Below are 20,376 nucleotides of genomic sequence, written 5' to 3'. Positions count from 1 at the left end.
TATGTGTGATGTACTCCTCATCATAAATGAGCGCTCTATCAAAGGTCCACTGTGGTACCCCCTCCTTTGACGCTTGAAGTAGAATCTCAAGGACTAACGGATTATGGTCAGACATGACCCGTGGAAATTTAGAGATCTGGCAGTTAATCGAAAGACCCTGGGACAGAAAGAAATAGTCAAGCCTGGCATGTGCCTGATGTGGGGCTGAAAAAAAGGTAAATCCTGAGTCTTGGGGTTCTTGGGAGGCCCAATCATCAATTAGTTCATGAGTCATACATAAATTTCGCAAAGATTTAAAGACTTTGGGTTTATGACCTCTGTATAGACTAGGACCAAGCTTCATAGTGTTAGCACTCAAATCTAAATAAAAATCACTGCAAATGATTAACCATAATGGCCAGCCAACAAGTTCCATATCTAACCAATTAAAAAGGGCGGGATCATCATGCACTGTGCCATAGAGCGAGCAAAGCTTGAAGGAATAATTATGCACATTGCATAAAGTGATGGCCCATCTTCCCAGGTCATCCGCTTTAGAGCGTGGGAAACTAAAAACCTTTCTGCGAGCCATGATGGCTACCCCTTTTGTGTGTGTGCCTTGGGTTTCGCAGGAAACTAGCTGATAACCTGCTAGTTCAGTCACTTTTTGTCTTCCAGCTTTGATATGTGTCTCTTGTATCCACATTAAGATGCTGGATGTCTTCATTTTAAGCGGACAGTTCAAACTGCATATATTAAAAGATGAAATCCTTAGCTTACGCCTTGTCATTTGTTAAATTTCCAATTGTCATAAATGAAAGATTACCTAACATTCTACATAATCTCCATGAAATTACATATACTTCTGGCCAATGGACCAGCCAACATCCAAAAGGAACCCCACCCCCTCCCGCTTCACTCCCTACTTTGGGGAAAAACCGGTCCAAAGATCCTGTGATGCCTCCTGCATGAAACTGCTTCCCCCCACCACCCATCATACTCCTTTATGTAAACAACAGAAAATAAATGTGATTATTGCCCAAGTACATCAGCCTATAGGGTCCTTATGATTTGAGGCTCCCCGTAGGAAATCTTGTGCTTGTATCTCAGAGGAGAAAACCCTTGTGCTTCCCCAGTAGATGACCTTAAGGCGGGCAGGGCTCAACAAATACACCTCAAAGCCAGCCTTATGGAAGGGAGTAATTAGCTGGCGTAGCCTCCACCTTCTTTCCACAGTAGTGTGGCAGAGGTCTGGCCTGACGAAAAAGGAATGGCCCTCCGCTGAACGTCTTGCTTCAGGGCACGCCTTGTAAAAAATTGCTTGTCATAACAAAAAATTGCCCAAAGAAATTAATATAGCTCGCGTGTATCATTCCCTTCATTCTGACCCTTCCTTTTTTCAGCTTGACTGGGAAACGATGCACACGCTGTACTTCTGTATCCCAATCCCAGTGTGCAAATTCAGGAAAGCCGCCCTTCAGCAATCACAGCACAACCCCTCTGATGTCTTCACCTTCTGCTTTTTCCGGAATACCCAATAGCCTTAGATTGTTATGCCGCTGGCGATTCTCGACATCTTTGAGCTTTCACATAACATCCGTCATCCTGGATTTGTTAGATGTAACATTTATTTTCCGGATGGCTCCTTGCATCAACTTTGTTGCATGTTGAGCCCTTTTATGTTCCTGTCGAGCTTCAGATTGTATCTGCTTAAGAGTGGAGTATACAAGATCCATTGAGGGGGACACCTCAGTTGTAGACTTTGTTATTATTTTCCCCTTGAGTGCGGTCATCTGGTGCCAACCCATCATCAATTTCAAAATGCGTTGTGGAATAGTCCCATTTTAATTGTCCAGATTGACTTTGGTCGGAATCAGTTTGCCTTGTGTACAGCATATTTTTCCACCCTTTATTTCCATTCTGCCGTATCTGAGTGGGGAGACGGTGTTTTGTACAGGGATTACAAAATGCACTGTCCGAATCCGCCTCCGAATCCTCAAGCGTAGATTCTTCACTAGCATTGGATGGCTCAGAATCCTCATTAAGAGAAAAAAATTGTCACCTCCTTCAGGAGTCCCAGCAGTCTAAATACTGTGTCTGAGAAGGTCTAGGGTTGACAGTGAAACCTTCATTAGTGACCTGTTCATGCTCCTCACACCCATGTTTCGCCCACCATGAAATAAGCCTCCAGGCGCTGTGGCTCCATTTGTAAAATTTCCCCTTGTTCTAGACATATGGGTGTAAAGGGCACAAGTTCCGTACTTACAGTGGCCAGGGGTGGAGGGCCATCACCGCTTGTAGCCGACACTGGTGTAACCTCGGTATTGCTCGCCACAGCCTCACTGAGTGTTTTGCCTTTCTCCTGGGTCTTCCCACAGCTGGCAAACATTCCAGGAATCACTCGCTGCCAGTCAGGGGCAAAGCCCACCTCCTCCCCAAGATGCTGATCATTTGCTTTCGGTTTCCCAGGGGCCGCCTCCACGCTTCCTGTTTCCGCTGTGGGAGTAACATGTCCTCCCTTCTTCCCGCTCGGCGATTTTCGAGTCACCTAGGGCTGCGCTTGTTCCCAGCTGTTCTTGCTCCATTGCTTGCAGCACCAATGTCCCCACGATCCTGTGCAGGTTTGGATACATTTGGCAGCATATTGGCTCATCGATGGTGGCTGCCACTGCTACATGCAACCAACAGGATCCTACGGCAGTACAGATCAGCAGGTAAGGAAGTTCTCTTGTTTTACCTTACGATCTCCCCAACAGTCGCCTCAAACCATATATCGAGCAGTAAATGGCCATTTAATGCATGTTCAGCAGATGTTGCCTCTGAGTTTCCTTGGAGTCATTGATGGGTGGTGGACTGCAGAACCTCACGCAGCAGTCATCTTGCCTGTAGCCCTTTCCAATAGCGCATGGAATTCACCTATGCCAGAGGTTAATGAATTGGCCGCCGGTGGGTGACTAGTTTTCAAAGAGATCTGGGTTTGGTAGGCTTCCCTAGATGGTCGCCAAGTGCAGGGGAAAAACCCATGTGAGCCACAATGCAAAACCAGGTTGTTTTGGGATAGGTAATTTTGATGTCTCTACAATATGTTTTGGGTCCTTCCCTGCCGAGGGCACTTGGCCCACCCACACAAGAAAGGTACCATTATTATCAGGAGCCTTTGGGGAATGTGTAGTGTGAAGTATTTTGTGGATCCACGCTGATTCCAGAGCTTTCCATCACAGAAATGTGAGGAAAATTTATTTTTTAGACAAAGTTTGAGGTTTGCAAGGGATTGTGGGTAACATAACCTGGTGAAAGCCATACAAGTCACCCCATCATGGATTCCCCTGGGTGTCTAGCTTTCAAAAATGTATAGGTTTGCTAGGTTTCCTTAGTTGCCGGCAGAGCTAGGGTCCACAATCCACAACTAGGTTTACTGGAAAAATGTGATGTGTCCACGTTGTGTTTTGGGCCATTTTCTATTGTGGGTACAAGGCCTAGCCACACAAGTGCAGTCCCATTTTTATCAGTAGACTTGGGGTAATGTGGGGTTGTTGGAATCTTGCTGCTCCTCTTAGATTCCAGAACTTTCCATCACAGAAATGTGAGGGAAATGAGTTCTTTTTACTAAGTTTGAGGTTTGCAAGGCATTCTGGGTAACAGAATTTGGTGAGAGGCACACAAGTCACCGCATCTTGGATTACCATTGCTGTCCAATTTAAAAATGTTTACAGGTTTGCTAGGTTTCCCCAGGTGACGGCTGCTCTAGGGCCTAAAATCCACAACTAGGCACCTTGCGAAAGAAAGGTCAGTTCCTAGTGGCCTTCTGCCACCCTGGGGGAGTAGTAGATTGGGGCTATTGCCCCGAAATGACTCCTGGGGGGGCAGAAAGTCTGTTGTATTTTTTGAGGGGATGGGGCATTGGCATGCCCAGTCTGGGCAGCCTGCACCCCTGACAATTGGTTAACAAAGGGGTTAAATTCTGATTTCAGAGAGCCTAAACTCCATTCCTCTATCTTGTCTCAATGTAAAGTGACACCTGTAAGGTGTTACACAACAGCTCACATGTTTACCTATGGGATAAACAGCCTTCAAAAGTGAAAAATCAAATGTGGAGCATTTCACTATCGTGGCATGTAAAACAGACTACTACATGTCCTACCTTTCATGTACACTGCACCCTGCCCAAGGGACTACCATGGACCTACCTAAGGGGTGAATTACATGTGAGAAAAAGGATTGTTAGGGCCTACTTGCCAGGTCAACATGGCAGTAAAAACTTCACGCAGGCACTGCAGTGGCAGGTCTGTGTCACCTTTGAAAGGCCAGTTGCGTGCCTGGCACAACCAGTGCTGCAGATTCCCTTGTAGCATGTGATTTATAGGTCCTGGGCACACACAGTGCACTGCTCTAGGGCCTTACTGGTAAATCACATATACCAATCATGGAAAACCAATCATAACACAATTTACAGTAGGGGCACTCCAGCACTGGATAGCAGTGCAACAGAGTCCAGAGACACTAAACCAGCAAAAACAAAGTCCAGTGTACCAGAGAAACAGGAGTTAAGAAAGCAAAAAGAAAGGGGCAACACGCCAAAAGATGCTAGGTCTTAAGGACCGCATTCTAAAGACATGCATTCTAAATGCGTTTGTGTTTCACACATACAACCCAATTTTGGCCGATGTTCTGCATGTGAGTTTATTATAAGAACATTTATGGGACCTTAAATCAGGATCCCTGTGTTAATGGAGATGTTGGCTGAATACAGGGAAATATTTAACCTGCAAGCTACTCTGGATCATGGGAAACATGGTACTCCTCCATCAGCCTTTACTGGTCACTTGGCAGCTCTACTTGACTACCTCCACCAGAAGCTAATATATACATATAAAACACTTGTAGGTGGCCACAACACTTTCCCTGTGGCCCAATGTGTGTCCCTCTAAAATTCTCTTCCTGAGACACCAATGCCTGTTGAATGCTGTGTTTTTGACAGACAGGTGTGAGTTGCACCCACCACCACAATCATTTTCTATCTGTGTAGGGGTTGTCCCTTATGCTGTGTTCTGGTGTGTTTTCCTCTTATTCAAAAAAGAACAGGCACAGCCACATCTGTGGAGTAGTGTGGCTCACTGGTTAGAGGCGGCATACCCGGGAGCAGAAGTCGGCCCGGGACCAGGGTTCGATTCCCGACGCGGCAGGGTCATGGACCAGGGTCAGCGGACTCGATAATTCTCGCTTCGGTGCTTACTCTAATCAGGGGTTCCACTCGGCAACTCTGGGCATTAGCTTGCCTAATCTCCACAACGGCCCCCCACAGACACCGGGGATGCCTGGCTCCACCTTGGGGACTCCCAGCAGGGACCATCCCACAGGGAAAGCCAGGACGGGTTCCCCAGAGTTATACAGCGCCAGGAAACCTACGGACGGGTAGCAGTGCGCTTTACAAGCTCAAATACATTTACATTTACATTTACATCTGTTGCCATTGAATACATAAGTGTTGCCCTTTGTCTTTCATTGAAGTACTTTTTTTGTGAACAAAAACAAAATGAAATGATTAAATAATTGGATCAAAGTATTAAGTGTTTTGGTTCTAGTCTGTCATATTAGGGACAGCACCCAAATGGTCAGCTAGTTTCTCTTTGTATGCATTGAATACAACACAGCAACATACACAGATTGTCAAGCTGAAGCCAAAAAGGCAGTGAGTTTATAAGTGGATACTGGGGGCTGAGGGACCCAATCGTAGTTTCAAGGAGTTATTTGGCTTTTTACTATCAGCTGTGAGTGTGGCCTAGCAAGAGCATCCAACAAATTGTGTAGAGTTGAGGTTGTGGTAGTACTGTTTTGACATTTGTGGATACCTATAAAGTATATGTGAAGGAAATCAGTGTTTTCTGGCTTTACTCAAAAGTGAAACCCCACAGTGGTGAGGTTTTTATGAGTTATATGGTTCTAACTGTAAAGTAGAAAACCTATTTATTTGTGTTTTTTTCCAGCAATAATATGGCTCAAATGTGTTAGAATGCTTTACAATTAACGGGCAGGTTGCAAGTGAAAAACCAAATTCCAATGGAAATAATTAACAAATATTTATAGATATATGAGAAAAGTATCATGGAAGCCAATAAGCAGTCATGCTACTCAAAGGTGAGGTCAATGTGGGACACTATAGCTACATGGTCGTATTTGTAAAAACAATTTGAAGCATCTTTCAAGTAGGGGAAGACTCGGCACAAAATTGTGGCAGAAGTAATACTTACAAGCGTGTTGTAGAGAGCACAAAGGGATCAAGACAAAAACATGGTATCATTGAATTGAGCAGCAAAACAAAGAGGAGATATATTCAAGAAGGGGGATGTACGGGTTACAGTGAAAAGAGAGGGGAGAGGATTAATGAGAGTCTGAGCAGTTTAAAGAAGACAAAAACTGTTGAGCCAAGGTGCCCATGTGTAGTGAGTCAAGAATGCGGACTTGTAGTAGGGCTTTGAATGAAGGACCCAGATAGAGAGCCAAGATTAAGGCAATATCTTTCAAAAGAAGTTCCAGATCCTTCATGATACAGGTGAGGATGCCAGCAGGTGTGTCCACAATCAGGAGAAATGACTTACATGCAAAGATTTTCAGCGTTGTGATCAGGTAAAGTCACAGAGTTGTGTGTGTGACCTTATGTGTAATCCAGATCATTTCTACATCAATGCAGCTTCATCGTAAAGCCACTGAAGCTTTACTTAGAATTATTATTCTTTTTGTTTTGTTTCTTGGGAGAATGAGCCATTGATAGAAGATCTCCTTTCAGTGAAGCCAAGGCACATTTCAGGTAGAGGGACATGTAGTCATGTGTTTATTGAACAAGCGATTGTCCTTAAATCTTGAGGTTCTCCTGTCCTAAGAACTATCCGATTCACCCCACTGTAGTCTCACCCAAAGGGTTTCATTTTTAATTGTTCTTCATTGGATTTTTCATTATAAACAGATTACAACACAACAGCCGAGTCAGCAAAACAAGGGCGGTAAATCAGGTCGGTAGAGAAAGAGGAGCGGGTAAGTGTGGAAGACATCAAGGGAAGGTGCAAAGGGCATTGCCATGTTGAGCAGGCCAACATAATAAATTTTACATTGTCAATTACTTGCCCGGCTTTATATTGAGCCTTGTAACAGACGCAGTATTAAGAATGGCAACAGTGAGGAGGAGCTACGCAAGCAACCAAGATGGCCGCATAAGATCCCGGCTCCGTTGACCTCCGTCGCTGGCGGACTTATCCTGCACTTCATCCTGACCTCCCGCCAGACCCCCGTGTGTCTGAATCGTTGCTGAGCCCAGGGGGGCAATCCCGGAGTTTTTATCGCCTTTATTGACGAAGTTACACCGTCTTTCATTTTTGGGCCTACTCCAGTGTGTAAGCCGGGGCCTCGAGTACTGACCCAGCCGGGTTTCAGTTGAACAACATCGGCAGCGGGTACCCGTCAGAGTCCGGTCTCATCGGAGTGGAACATATTCTCTATCCTGATGGTGGTCTTTGGTCCCTGCTAATACTGGACGAACGGCGAAGAGACGTGGCTGCCGCGGTGGGTGGGGGGCCAGGTCCCGGGACCCTGCTGCAGCCCTCGGGGTCCACTGGTGGGGCCCCCGCTCTCGGCAGCAGTGTAAAGATTGCCTAGCCTGTGAGTCGCCAGTCGCCTCCGTCCACTCCGCGCCTGTTGGTTTCCCCGGAGTAGCCGGCCTCTGGGGGTGAAGATCTGCCTTGTTATCGTGCGGAGATGGATCGGACGATGTGTGTACCGACCCTGGGGACCGTAATGGCTGCCATCGGGGCTCTTCGCTTGCAAATGGAGGCTGCTCTCCACAATTTGACTGCAAGTCTCGATACTGTTTGTTTGAGACCGGACTCTAGCCTTATGTCAGACCTGCAACATGCGGTGACCCCCGCGAAGCTTGATCTACCTCTAGAGGAGAACCCCGACTATGATCAGAAACTGGTGCCAATTGAACCCGCACAATTACAGCGGTATGTTGCTGGAACCCCTGAACGACTGGCAAGATCAGCACAGTTATCGCCCGCACAGGCCTCATTTCTTCCTTTACTTCCGGAGACCTCCACTACTATTTTTTGTATTGACTTTCGTGTATCTGATAGACTTCGAGACTTAACCTTTTTGACTCTCTCAGGCTATATTGATCTCCTTTTTCCACAACGCTTTGACTCTTTTGCTACTATATTGGTCTTACTGGATGGGGTTTGTGCAATGGATCGTAAGGGCCAGGGCTGTATTTGACTGTTTGTATTCGATACAATGACTTTCTTTTGCCTCTGCTGGGTTGTATCTGTGGGAGTGTGGGCCAGATGGAATTCTGATTGTCTGGGTTTGGTGTGACTGCTATGTTCGAAAAGGGATTTGTTGCCTCTGTGGTGCCAGGGGCTGGGCGGGACGGTCTTTTCTCTGTCAGAGGCTCCCCTATTAGTTTGCTTATCAGTCTGTTATAACTCGCTTACTACCACGGTAGGGGATGTCTGCTTTTGGCGGGGGGAAGGGAGTCCGGGAGCCCGTATCGTTTTGTAATGCATCTCCTCCTCCATCTTTTCCCTTCCTTGGGTTGTAGTTTAGGGGGCGACAGGCACGCTGCTAGTGGGATTAGGTCGTAGCCATCCGCAGGAGTGCAGGGTGGGGGGTTGAGGGTTTTTTGTTGTTGTTTTTTTCCTTTATTTTGTTCTATGACCTTTCTATTTCCCTTTTCCCTTCTTCACAAAAGATGTGGCATATTCTCCTGATCCTTTTATTCCCCATATCCGGGTGTCGAATGTCCAATCTTCATATCCTGTATCCCTGGTGGGCGGGTTCTGATAAGGTTTGCTTATGGTTATCTGTATCGTATTGTTTTGCCTCAGCTCTAAGCTGGTATTGATATTTTTCAGATGCCTATATTTGTAGTGTATTTCCTCAATTCATTTGCCCGTTCGCCGCTGCAATATGTTCCACCAAATGACACCCGATATGTACATTTTTACTCTTGTGTTATAATCAATAAAAATATATAAAAAAAAAAAAAAAAAAACAGTACAGACATAAATAGCATTGAAAGGAGATAACACAGGGGGCCAGACTACAATCCTGAGCATCCATGACATTGAGGCAGGCGTGGGTCGGTCTGAGTCTCTCTGTCAAAGCCCGGATGTAAAAGCTCTCAAATATCCTTGGGTTGGGAGCAAAGTGCCATAAGGTCCCAAAAGGTAGTTAGCTGCTTTCGGCAGTGCTTAGGATCATGCAACCTTGCCTTGGTAGTGGGTTTCCTGCCCCAGTGAATTACTACTCTACGTTTGACCAACCGGAGCAGCATGGAAATAAGTTGTCGGTGTGTATCAGGGGGAAACATCCTTTACAACGCAACTTTTACCACGCACTACCATTACAACGCAAGTCATTACAACGACTTGCGCTGGAGGGCGCTGTAGGATAGGGAATAGTTTAATTTTCTATCCAACACCTTCCCTACTATCCACGGGGACTGGAGTTGGAATAGAAAATTAAACTATTCCACTATCCAGTGATCCACAACGCAAGAGGTTGTAACGACTTGCGTTGTAAAAATTGCATTGTATTGGCTTGCGTGGTAAAAGCATGCGTTGTAATGTCATACAGCCTTATCAGGGGTATCTTTGACATACCCCAATAGTCCTACCAGAGGAGAGTGAGCAGCCCTGTGTCCAGTAATCAGTAGTTCAGGGAGAAAAGTTTTAATTATAAACAGCAGTAGGATCATTATGAGTCCATGATGACCAGGTCAGTGTCAGTCTAACACAGCTCCCCAGCCCCCGGAATAGCATAGTATTGAAGAAGCACGTTATCAATTTACATGGGGAGGGGTCGTAAGGACATGTTCCAGTGCCAGGATGGCCGGGGTGGAGCAGGATATGCATTGTGAAGTGTGCGGCACATGCTTGCAATTGATAATGTAGAGGTGGGGACATGTGGAATGGAATGGTGAGAGGAATTGTCCGTCTGGGTAAAGGTCAGAGATTAATTTAATTTTGTGTTCATGCGCCTGCAAAACTGGTCCTTTATCCAGCAGCAGCTTTATCTGGGCATGTTTGACCTGTGGAGTGGAGGGAGAGTAGAGGAGTTACAACTTTGCTTTCTTCCAGAGATCTTCCCCAACTCAACAGATGCACTCGAAATGTCAATCACCCTCCGCGGAGCTCTTGAAGAGTGATATAGGACCTTGGATAGCGGACATGGGCGGCACGGTCTGTCTCGATGGCCACATACGGTTGGAAAGGGTTTGGGTACAGCCAGAGTATAAATAATAGGCCTCAGCAGTTTAAGCATATAATGTCAAGTCCGAAGCTCCCATTCCACCTTGTTTGAGTGGAAGAGTGAGACGTTCCCAGGAGAACCTTGGTTTTTTACCTACCTATTGTATGGTAATCATGTTGGATTTTAGGCATCTGATGAATAGAGTATGGCCCGACCATTGTTTGCACACCATACCTCCTCTGTCTCACTACTGAGATATATTCCCAGATAGTAAACTGGGTCCACTCGCCATTGTAAGGGGTATTCAGTTGGAAAAATTGGTGAATGTTGTCAGTAAGAGGGAATGATATGGATTTGACCAGTTGATTTTTATTCTTGAGTAGCCGCCAAAGCGAATCACCTCCCACGTAATAGTGACCAGACTATAGGGTACTACAGGTATTTATAGTGATATCATCCACATACATGGATACCACCAGTCCCTTGAAGGTGAATGCAATGTCCCTCTTTTTGTGGTGTCAGCAAAAACTTGCCACCAATGGCTCAATTGTGATGGCAAAAAATTGCGCTGACAGCAGTCATCCCTGGTGCGTGCCCCGTGTAGCCGGAAGGGGGTCAGAGATTTGCCTATTTACGCATAACCGTGCTGTGTGGAGGGTGTACAGAATATGCACTTGTTTGACAATGCCATGGCTGAGACCCAGCCGGGTTAGAAGGGGACAGAGGTATTCCTATTCCGGCAAGTCAAATGCCTTAATTGCATCAAGTATGGCAGCCACTGCAGAGACCCACAGCTCGAGAAGGTGCATGACTATTTATTCATTTATTCATTTTGTGTTTTATACAGCGCAAACCAGACCCGTGAGGGTATCAGAGCGCTTTACAGAAGTAATATAGAAAGACATAGGGGGAAAAAGTCAAAGGGGTTGGGACAGGTGGATACAGCATGTGGTAGAACAATCATAATATCCAGATACATTTTGGGGTAGGAACAATTCGATACATTAAGCTAAAGAAGCAGTCTCAACACCCAGGGGGTTTCTTCGGAATTGCTGGGTGGCACTTAATGACTTAATGACTGCATATATTGTGCGAAGATTGTGAGATGCTAAGCGGCCAGGGATAGATGCAGTCATACTATCAGGCAGGAGTGGATGGAGTCTATTTGCAAGTATCAGGGCTTAGATTTTACTGTCCACAATTATTAATGAGAGGGGGTGATAAGAACCGCAGAGATTGGCAGGTTTTCCTGGTTTTAGGAGTGTAATGATAACTGTTCTCAGTGAAGGTGGCAGTGCTCCTGTGTCCAGGGTGTCCTGGAACATGGCTAGAAGGTCTGGAGCTAGTAATGAGGCATTATCCTTATAGAAGTCAGTGGTGAGCCCATCAAGGCCAGGCACCTTATCTCCAGATAGGCTTCTAATAGCTTGCTCAATTTTTTCAATGGGAATGGACGTGTCTACAAAGGCACAGTGAGCACAATCATGCATGGAATGGGTGTGAGAGTTGTGGCAAAGGGCCAGAGCGGCTGACTCCGGGACCCCGGTTTTATCACTGGCAGCAGCTCAGCTCAGCATCATGTGACTCTGAGAAATAGGTCACTTAATCTCCCTGATGGCCTCCAGCCTCTTGAAACACTTGAGGGGTGATATGTTCGTGCTTTACAAATACAAGTTATTATTATTAATATTATCAAGTAAAAGCAGCTTTAAAGTGTCAAAATAATCGACCATTGCGGCAGTACCTGCAGTTGGGGTCTGGAAATATAACTGGGCATGAAAGTAGGTCATGACTTCTAGCTGTTCAGTTGTGGAGGGCACAGATTTGGCTTTGGAGGCCAGGAGTTCAGTAATTTTAGCGGCACTTCAAGGGGTAAGTAAGATATTTCCAAGAGTCTTGCTCTGACGGTCACCCTCCTCATGCATTTTAGCTTGAGAATGGTGGTGTAAAATGCGACTTTCATGAAGGGCTTCCTCTTGGAATCCCGAGAGTTTATCTTGACTCGATGACTATGGGGTCAGTGTCATTAGAGTGGAAGTAATGTTGTTCCAGAGACAGAACATCTCTTTTAAGTCTAGCTAGAGTACCCCTGATGGACTGGGACTGCAATACAGGCGCCCCTAATACCACCTTGAATGCCCTCCCTATGTGTGGATGGTGATTGGACGGAGCTTAACTTATGTGTGAAATATTTCAATATGTTATCATGGATCTCCTCCCAAAATGCTGCGTCTAGTAGTGCTCCTTCTGACAAGCAACAATTAAAGACACGAGGAGGCACCTGGAGAATCTGTAACATCAGCATGACCGGGCATTGTCAGAAAGGGTACGTGGTGGGTGAGATAATGAGGAGATCCAAGTTTGGACATCCCCGGAACCAGCGAGAAGTCAAGTTGGGACCAAGCCTTATAAAAAGCTGAAATGCAAGTGCCCTCTCGAGTCAGAGGGTGTGCTTTTCCCCAGTCATCTAGCAGGCAATTGTCAAGATTTAACTTGTTCAGCGCTATAAGGGGACATGGATGTAGACTTTTTGAGGCCCCAGAGAGATCCAATTGGAAATCCATGATGGCATTTAAGTCATCACCCCATATGAGAGCTGGGGGCCAAAGCTGGAGATTTTTGCCCAAATCCCAGAAATAAGTTGGGTCGTATCTTTAGGGTCCATACACTGTGGCCACCATCACCGGCCACCCATGCAAAGACCCTGCTGGTATAATATATCACTCTTCAGAGTCTATGAGAGAGTGAGATAACTGTCATTCGAGTTCTTTGTATAAGACCCCTAGTGTAGTTTGAGTATGCAGGAGAATAAATCAGTGTGCCCACAAGCCATGGGCTGATGCGCCTCACAAATGTGTCTCTTGTAAAAAGCAAACGTCTATTTTGTGTCTGTGTAAATACGCATGAACAAGGCATGACTTTTTATAACCATTAAGCCTGAGAATGTTCCATGTAATCCAAGAGTTATTAGCTATATTATCTCAAGGAAAATGTCATATGAAGAAGCTGTTGGTGGCTAATGTCATGGTTCCAGCAGTTGACAACTGTAGATTGAGAAATTGTGGCAGCATGGTGTTGAAAAGGGTGGGATATCAGTCAGAAAACCGAACAACAGCTCAACAATATAATACACAACCCCCCACTGACACTAACTCCCCAATCAGGCTGCTATGCATTAGCCTCCCACCCACTAGTTTGGGAGTCATCCCACGGGGACAGGTAAACACTGGGCGAACAACCCTGCATAGGTGGCTGGATGGCCAGACTGAAGATCAAGAGTGCAAGCTCTGCCATGGGGTCAAATTTATAGGAGGTTAAAAAGATAAAGGCCACACCTGGAACCACCGAGGGAGGCAGACAATCGAAGATATCCTTCATGGTAATCAATCAGTCATTATCACTGAGCTGGGCATCCGCTGACGGGTGAGGCAAGGCCGCAGGAGACTGCAGTGTCTTTGATACATTTTTGGCAAATTTTAGAGCAGATTAAACATCAGTAAAAGGTACATTTTTCAGTCAAATGAAACCTGCAATTTGGCAGGGTAAAACAGCTTGTAGGTTATATCAGCTTGAAGAAAGAGTTTTTGGCAGGTAGTAAGTCACTCTGGGCAGCTTGCACTGTTAGGGGGAAATCTGGGTAAAATGAGATGTTATTACCAGGGTACTGAATTGATCCTCGTTTACGTGCCAATCACATGACTCTATGAAGGTCTCAGTACCTCAATAATCGCTGCACTATGTGTCAAACCGGTACACCCGCAGGCAGCCTCGGGTCAAGAGAGAGGTGGGCAGGCTCTACAGTGAAGACCACCGACATGCCTTCTCCAAAAACTTCACACATCAAGTTCTCAACATAGTCTGCCATCTAGGTAATAGCGGTAGATTCTGGTATCCCACTGGTATGGAGATTTTTTTGTCTGGACTGTATTTCCAGATCTTTGTTTTTAGCTTTTAATATGTTGAGACCCTTGTCCATTTGCAGCAAATGATCTTTAGAGTCAGCCTGGAGACATCTAGATCCAGTTTCCCAGCTGGTCGAGTCAGATTTTGTGTTTGTCGACACATTGTTTGATGTGATCTACCTGGTAGTAAGAAGGTCAAATTTGGAATCAATGACTTTCAGCTACGTTTTTCCATACATATATAATGCACAAAGGTCTTTATCCTGCGAATCACTTTCCCCCAGGCTATCTGCAGGGGGCTTAGGGTCTTGACTCCAGTCAGCTTGGCGAGGGAGACACCTGTTCTCAAAGGAGAGCTTGGGTTCTTTGGTTTTGTGTTTGTCCATGATGTGCAATGGGAGGTGTGATCGGCGTAGGCAAACATAAGCATGGAGCACCCGAACAAAGGAGGGCAAGTGGGCAATCCCTTCCAGGTTGGAATGAAATTGTGAGCTGATGTATTCAGCCTGGAGAGCAGAGGTTTGCAGAGATCTGCCTTACCCTGGGCTCCTACCAGGGGGCACGAGCAGACTCAGGGGTGGTGCCAGCGCCAATCCTCTTCAGTTAGTGTAGCCAGCAACAGGGCACCGGGAAGGGGTATAGTAGTTGTGGTGAGTGAGTCCGAATTTAATTGGCTGCCCAATGTGAGATGGCATAGGGCCTCACCGGTATAGTCCAGCTGTATGGCAGCTGTGTAGTGAAGGGTGACACTACGATATGTGGACTGGAGCCCTCAGGCAAGAATGGCACCTGGGAGAGATGTAGAACATACAGCACCCGTGGCAGAGTACAGAAGCTCAATTGTTCACGAAGGCATGGACAGCCGGAGGAGCAGGGCTGTATGTAACATGCCGACTAAAGTCTGCCCCGGGTATACAGCCCAAAATCCAATTCAAGGCTGCACAGTAGGGCTTGCCAGGTCAGATGCACCAGCGCACCACTCCCCCCACAGATGAACCTGCCATGACGCCGGGGACAGGCAAAGCTGAGGGTGCTATAGGCAAGTGGGAAACAGCACCATAGGAGCAGCGACGCCACGGGGGACAGAAGGCTGGCAACCCCCAAGCCCTGCACACTCACTGGTATAAGCAGCCGGCCGTGTGCATGTCTATGGTGCCACAGACCTTGCTGTAGCAGTGCCCAAGCCTCCTCCTCCAGGGATCTCAGAATGATGGGCTGCCCAAAGCGGTAGCAGAGAATCACGGGCTGCCCTCCCAGCACAACATTATCAAGCAGGCATCAGGTGGGTCCTGCTCATAGCCCACGGTACACAGCCAGCCACAACCATTGAGCAGCAATGACACAAGGTGAGGTAAACAGGGGAGCCCAAGTAGTAAGTTCCAGCTAACTGCAACATCCCAGCAGGACCAATTTAAAAGGCCTCACTATGGACCCTGGGAGCAACCAACCAGTGGCGTGTACTGTTTGGCTGCGCCAGCGCTCTGTGCAATTTTTAAAATTATAACTTACTTCTTGATTTACTAGGAAGCAGTTTTTACTTGTGTCCTTGATCGCCTCTTTGCCCTCGCCTCCCGCTCCGGCCCCGTTCCACCGCAGCTGGTGCTGTTTGTTGTGGAGGGCGGACCAGTGGAGAGTGACACTCCCCCTCGGCCATGCCTCCTTTGACCACACCCACCTCAGTACCATGGGAACACAAAAACAAGCACTTACCCAGAATGCGCAGCGGACGTGCGCAGCGGGCGTGCCGGCGGTGCGCCGAAGGCAAGCCTAAGGCAAGCCCGTCTGCGCCCGTCCGCAACCGGCCGGGACCAGGGGCCAGTCACTATGCCCATCGCACCTCCTATACCTCCTGCGACTTCCAAAAATTACAGGGCAATTGGCCCATCAACCCCAATATCAGGGCCGCCTTAAAAGCAGAAGGAATCCTGCCTCTTAATCACATACTCCCCGACCTTCACCCCCGTGTAGCACTCCCTTAGGACTGCCGGCACCTGCCGCCCTCTGCCCCCAGGCCACAAGCCCTATGGCCATCATTTACTTAAACACTTGATCGATGGTAAAGCACCAGCTTGATATCTTTCAAATGCGGGATTCAGACAAACCCGACATTTTACTCCTTTCTGAAACTTGGCTTACTGCCGACTCCAACCCCGATATTCTGGCAGCAATACCAATGGGCTTCTACATACTCCATGCTAATAGGGCATCGGGTAAGCCTGGAGGTGGAGTGGCAGCCGTCATTCAACACAAACATAAATGTACCTCCCTCCAGACCAGCGCTTTACCCCATGTTGACAGTCTTATCCTAAAATTCGACTCCCCCAAGTCCTCTTTTATTTGTGCTCTCTTTTATCGCCCCCGGTTCACATGCCTCTGTTTCCGCAACTCTTTGGCGAATTCATCTCACATCTAGTCATCAATCATGCCATGATTCTTATCCTTGGTGACTTTAACTTCTGGCCTGCTGACACTCATGAGAGTCTTCCTCGGTTGAGTTTATGGAATATTTACAGAGCATTAATTTTCTCCAACACGTGCACGAACCCAGCCACGCTAAAGGACATACCTTAGACCAAGTCTGGACCTCTAACTTAGAAATCACTCCACCCCTAGTCTCTCCCTGTACATGGTCTGATCACCATTGTATCTCCTTTAACATAACCGATACTCCCTTTACCATGCCACCTCCTATCAGCAATCTTTCGGCTAGGAACTGGAAACGAGCCAACTTAGACGAATTGCAGGCCATCCTAACTGCTACCCTCGCCGAGGAAGAAGAACAGGCCCCCATCTCCCTTCAAGCAGCTGGCTAGAAACAGCCAGCAACAAGGTAGCCCTTTTGAGAAAAATCTCACTCAAACGCCCCCAAGATGCGCAACGCTGGTTCTCTGATGCCCTAAACAAGGAAAAATGTGTACTTAGGCAGGCAGCAGGCAATTAGCGCAGAGCCTATGCTCCGGAGGAGAGAGCGAAATATGCCGCTTTGCATAAAAGCTACAAAGTGTCCATTGTTAAGCCTAAAACGGCATACTTCTCCCAAAAAATCATGAACTCTTCTACAAAGGCCAAGGACATCTTTTTGATTGTCAATGAGTTAGCTCAACCTGACAGGGTCACCCAAAAATCTATACCCTCACAAGTACTATGTGACTCTCTAAATTTGTTCTTTATAGACAAAATTACCTCTATCAAAAATAATATCCCTACCCCCACTTCCCCCTCCACCCTTCCTGCTACTTGTAAAAACAATTCCACGCTCGACCGCATTCCTCTGATCTCCAGAGAAGAATTTCTGACACTCCTAAATAGAGTGGGATCTGGCTCCCCCAATGACCATTGCCCCCCTCATATCCTGAAAGAGGCCTTTACCACCTGCCCGGACCCGCCGCTGTCGCTCATCAATAACTCTCTTAAAACAGGTGTTCTTCCAGACATCTTTAAATGTGCTACAGTCGACCCCATACTAAAAAAGCCCAATGCAGATCCCGTTGTGCTAAGCAATTTTCGTCCCATTTCTTTGCTCCCCTACCTCAGTAAAGTTCTGGAGGCCCATGTCACGAACTGCCTCAGTTCATTCATTGAGCATACTCAATTCCTTGATCCTATGCCAGCATCCAGGGCATGGCCCTAAAATGTATCATCTCCTTTCTTAACGGGCGCTCCCAAGCAGTGCGCCTAAATAATTTCTCGGCAAAAGAAACCAACCCCTGATCGCGTCTTTACGAAACTACCCTGTCACTATCTTCAATTATGCTGACGACCTCCAGCTGGTCTTTAACATTGACTCCTCTGACACTTCCATCACTGACTTCCAAACCACCATGACCTTTATCAGTGAATGGATGTACCACAGTCAACTCAAACTCAACCCCGACAAAACCGAGCTGGTTTTAGTCGGAGGTTCCGCCAACCCCTGGAATCCCAGCTTCTGGCCGTCTTCGGATTAATCATCTGCAGAGACCTATCGCTTAAGCCCCAAATCAATGCAGTAGTTTCCTCCTGCTTTTTCCACCTCAGATTCTTTACTAAGGAAGCTCTCATCCTGGTCATCATGCCTCTTGTCACTTCCCGCATCGACTACGCGAACGCCCTGTATGTCGGCATCCCAGCTTACCAACTTCATCGCCTGCACCTCGTACAAAATCAGGCAGGTAGGCTCATCTTTCACCAACCTAGACACCAACAGGTCAGTCCCCTTATGAAGAGCTGCATTGGCTACCTGTAGCCAAACGCTGCCTCTTCAAACTTGGCTGCACCATCTTTAAAGCTCTCGCCGACCAATCCCCTGCATTCATCTCTTCCCGGATCCAACGCTACACCCCATCATGTGAGCTCCGTTCCTCCCATCTGCATTTGCTCACCATTCCCACCTTCAGACGGAAAAAGCACGGAGGTCTGAGATTTTCCTCTTTAGCCCCCCATTTCTGGAACTCCCTCCCTAACGAGCTAAGACTTGCCACATGTTACACTAAATTCAGAACTCTCCTGAAAACTCTCTTATTCTCTCAAGCATACCAATAAGTACTTTACGACTCAGCTCCTCTTCTCTCAGCGCCATGAAACCGCCTGGTGTAAGTGGGCTTAAGAAATATTTTTAACATAACATAACATAACCCAGTTATTGTCTGCAGCAGGTAGGTCACGGGTGGAGTGCAAAGCTGTGCATGTAGATTTACAGGGTCACGTACCCCTGGAATAGAAGATAGTTGAACAGATTCGGAGTCGGGATGGTAGAGCCCTGTAAGGAGTGGCCTTCTTGCTGGTCAGCAAAGATATGGCTCGACTCACCCAAAGTGTTATTGGAGATGATATCTCTTGCCAAGAGTCACAACTAAAGATTTTGACCTACAAATACCTAAAGGAATTCAATCTAGGATTTCGAAAAAGCCTACAATCTCCAAACAGAACATGCCTGCTTAGACCACTCTGCATTCACTAGATCATTCCTGCATTATAGCCAATAGTTGTACATCTTCAGCAAGACCCCAGCACTTTTTACATTGATCAGACAATCAAATTATTCAAATTGTTATTGTAAACAGGATTGGTGTTATTGTTGTCATTTCTTAGCTGATGAATTGTGCTAACCTCAACCTTATAGCCAGTCCATACTCTCTTTCACAACCTCATCCTTTCCTTTCAGATTCAGTTGACTGTTGGCCGTGTCCTGAAGACCAGTGGCCAAATGAAAGACAGACGCAATGTTTCTCCACAACTCTGCAGTTCCTCTCCTTTGGAGAACCTTTGGGGACAGCTCTTTCATTTTTGACCAGCCTTCTTTTCATAATGACACTGTTTGTTCTCTGTGCCTTCAGAAGGTACCAAGACACACCAATTGTTAAGGCAAATAACCGAGTCCTCAGCTATGTGCTTCTTGTTGCCATTAAGCTCTGTTTCCTCTCCTCATTTACCTTCATTGGCTATCCATCGATGGTCACCTGTATGATCCGTCAAAACTCGTTTGGTATTAGCTTTGCCATCAGTATCTCCACTGTCCTGGCAAAGACCATCACTGTGATTATAGCGTTCAATGCTCGCGATCCCACCAGCCGTTCTTCAAGGTGGCTTGGGACCAGAATGCCCAGTGCAGTGGTCCTTCTATGCTCATTTGCTCCAGTCCTGATTTGCACAGTCTGGCTGCTCCTTGATCCTCCGTTCCCCATTAAGATACAGATACGAGACACCACCATCATCCAGTGTAACGAGGGCTCTGTTCTCTTCTTCTATCTGATGTTGGGATATCTGGGCTTGTTGGCCACTGTCAGCTTTGTGGTTGCATTTTATGCTCGTAATTTGCCTCAGAGTTTTAACGAAGCCAAGTTCCTCACCTTCAGTATGCTTGTGTTTCTGGCCGTCTGGATCTCATTTATACCTGCGTATCTCAGCACACAGGGGAAGTATATGGTGGCCGTGGAGATCTTTGCTATCTTGTCTTCAGCTGCTGGGTTATTGGGCTGCATCTTCATTCCCAAGTGTTATATCATCCTCTGGAGGTCGGACTTGAATACCAAGCAATACTTAATGCAAAAGACCAGCTCTAGCAACAACCAATAAAGTGAGCATGTGATTGATCTATTTCTGCACGTGTGTTTTGTGTTTTTGTGTATTAAACACCTCCGCATCAGATCATCGGATCATCGGTTATTTTACAATGACCATCATAGAGACTAAAAACCTAGGACATCTAGACTTATTTGTTTGTCCTATCAAGGATTCTGAATGTAACATCACCTATTTAATACTGAATAATGTACTC

At 46.6% G+C, this 20,376-nt stretch overlaps 1 protein-coding gene across 1 annotated transcript in view; it reads left to right on the top strand.

Moving 5' to 3' along the window:
* Nucleotides 1-20,174, top strand: part of LOC144752001 (extracellular calcium-sensing receptor-like) — a 138,225-nt gene extending 118,051 nt beyond the window's left edge. The window contains exon 6 of the mRNA XM_078639959.1: nucleotides 19,264-20,174. Coding sequence (XP_078496085.1) covers nucleotides 19,264-20,174 — 911 coding nt within the window. The remainder of the gene's footprint in view (nucleotides 1-19,263) is intronic.
* The last annotated feature ends 202 nt before the right edge of the window (nucleotides 20,175-20,376 follow it).

The sequence above is a fragment of the Lissotriton helveticus genome, chromosome 4_2 (assembly GCF_964261635.1).
Source record: "Lissotriton helveticus chromosome 4_2, aLisHel1.1, whole genome shotgun sequence".
Lineage (NCBI taxonomy): Eukaryota > Metazoa > Chordata > Amphibia > Caudata > Salamandridae > Lissotriton > Lissotriton helveticus.
This window is presented reverse-complemented; position numbering and strand designations above follow the sequence as displayed.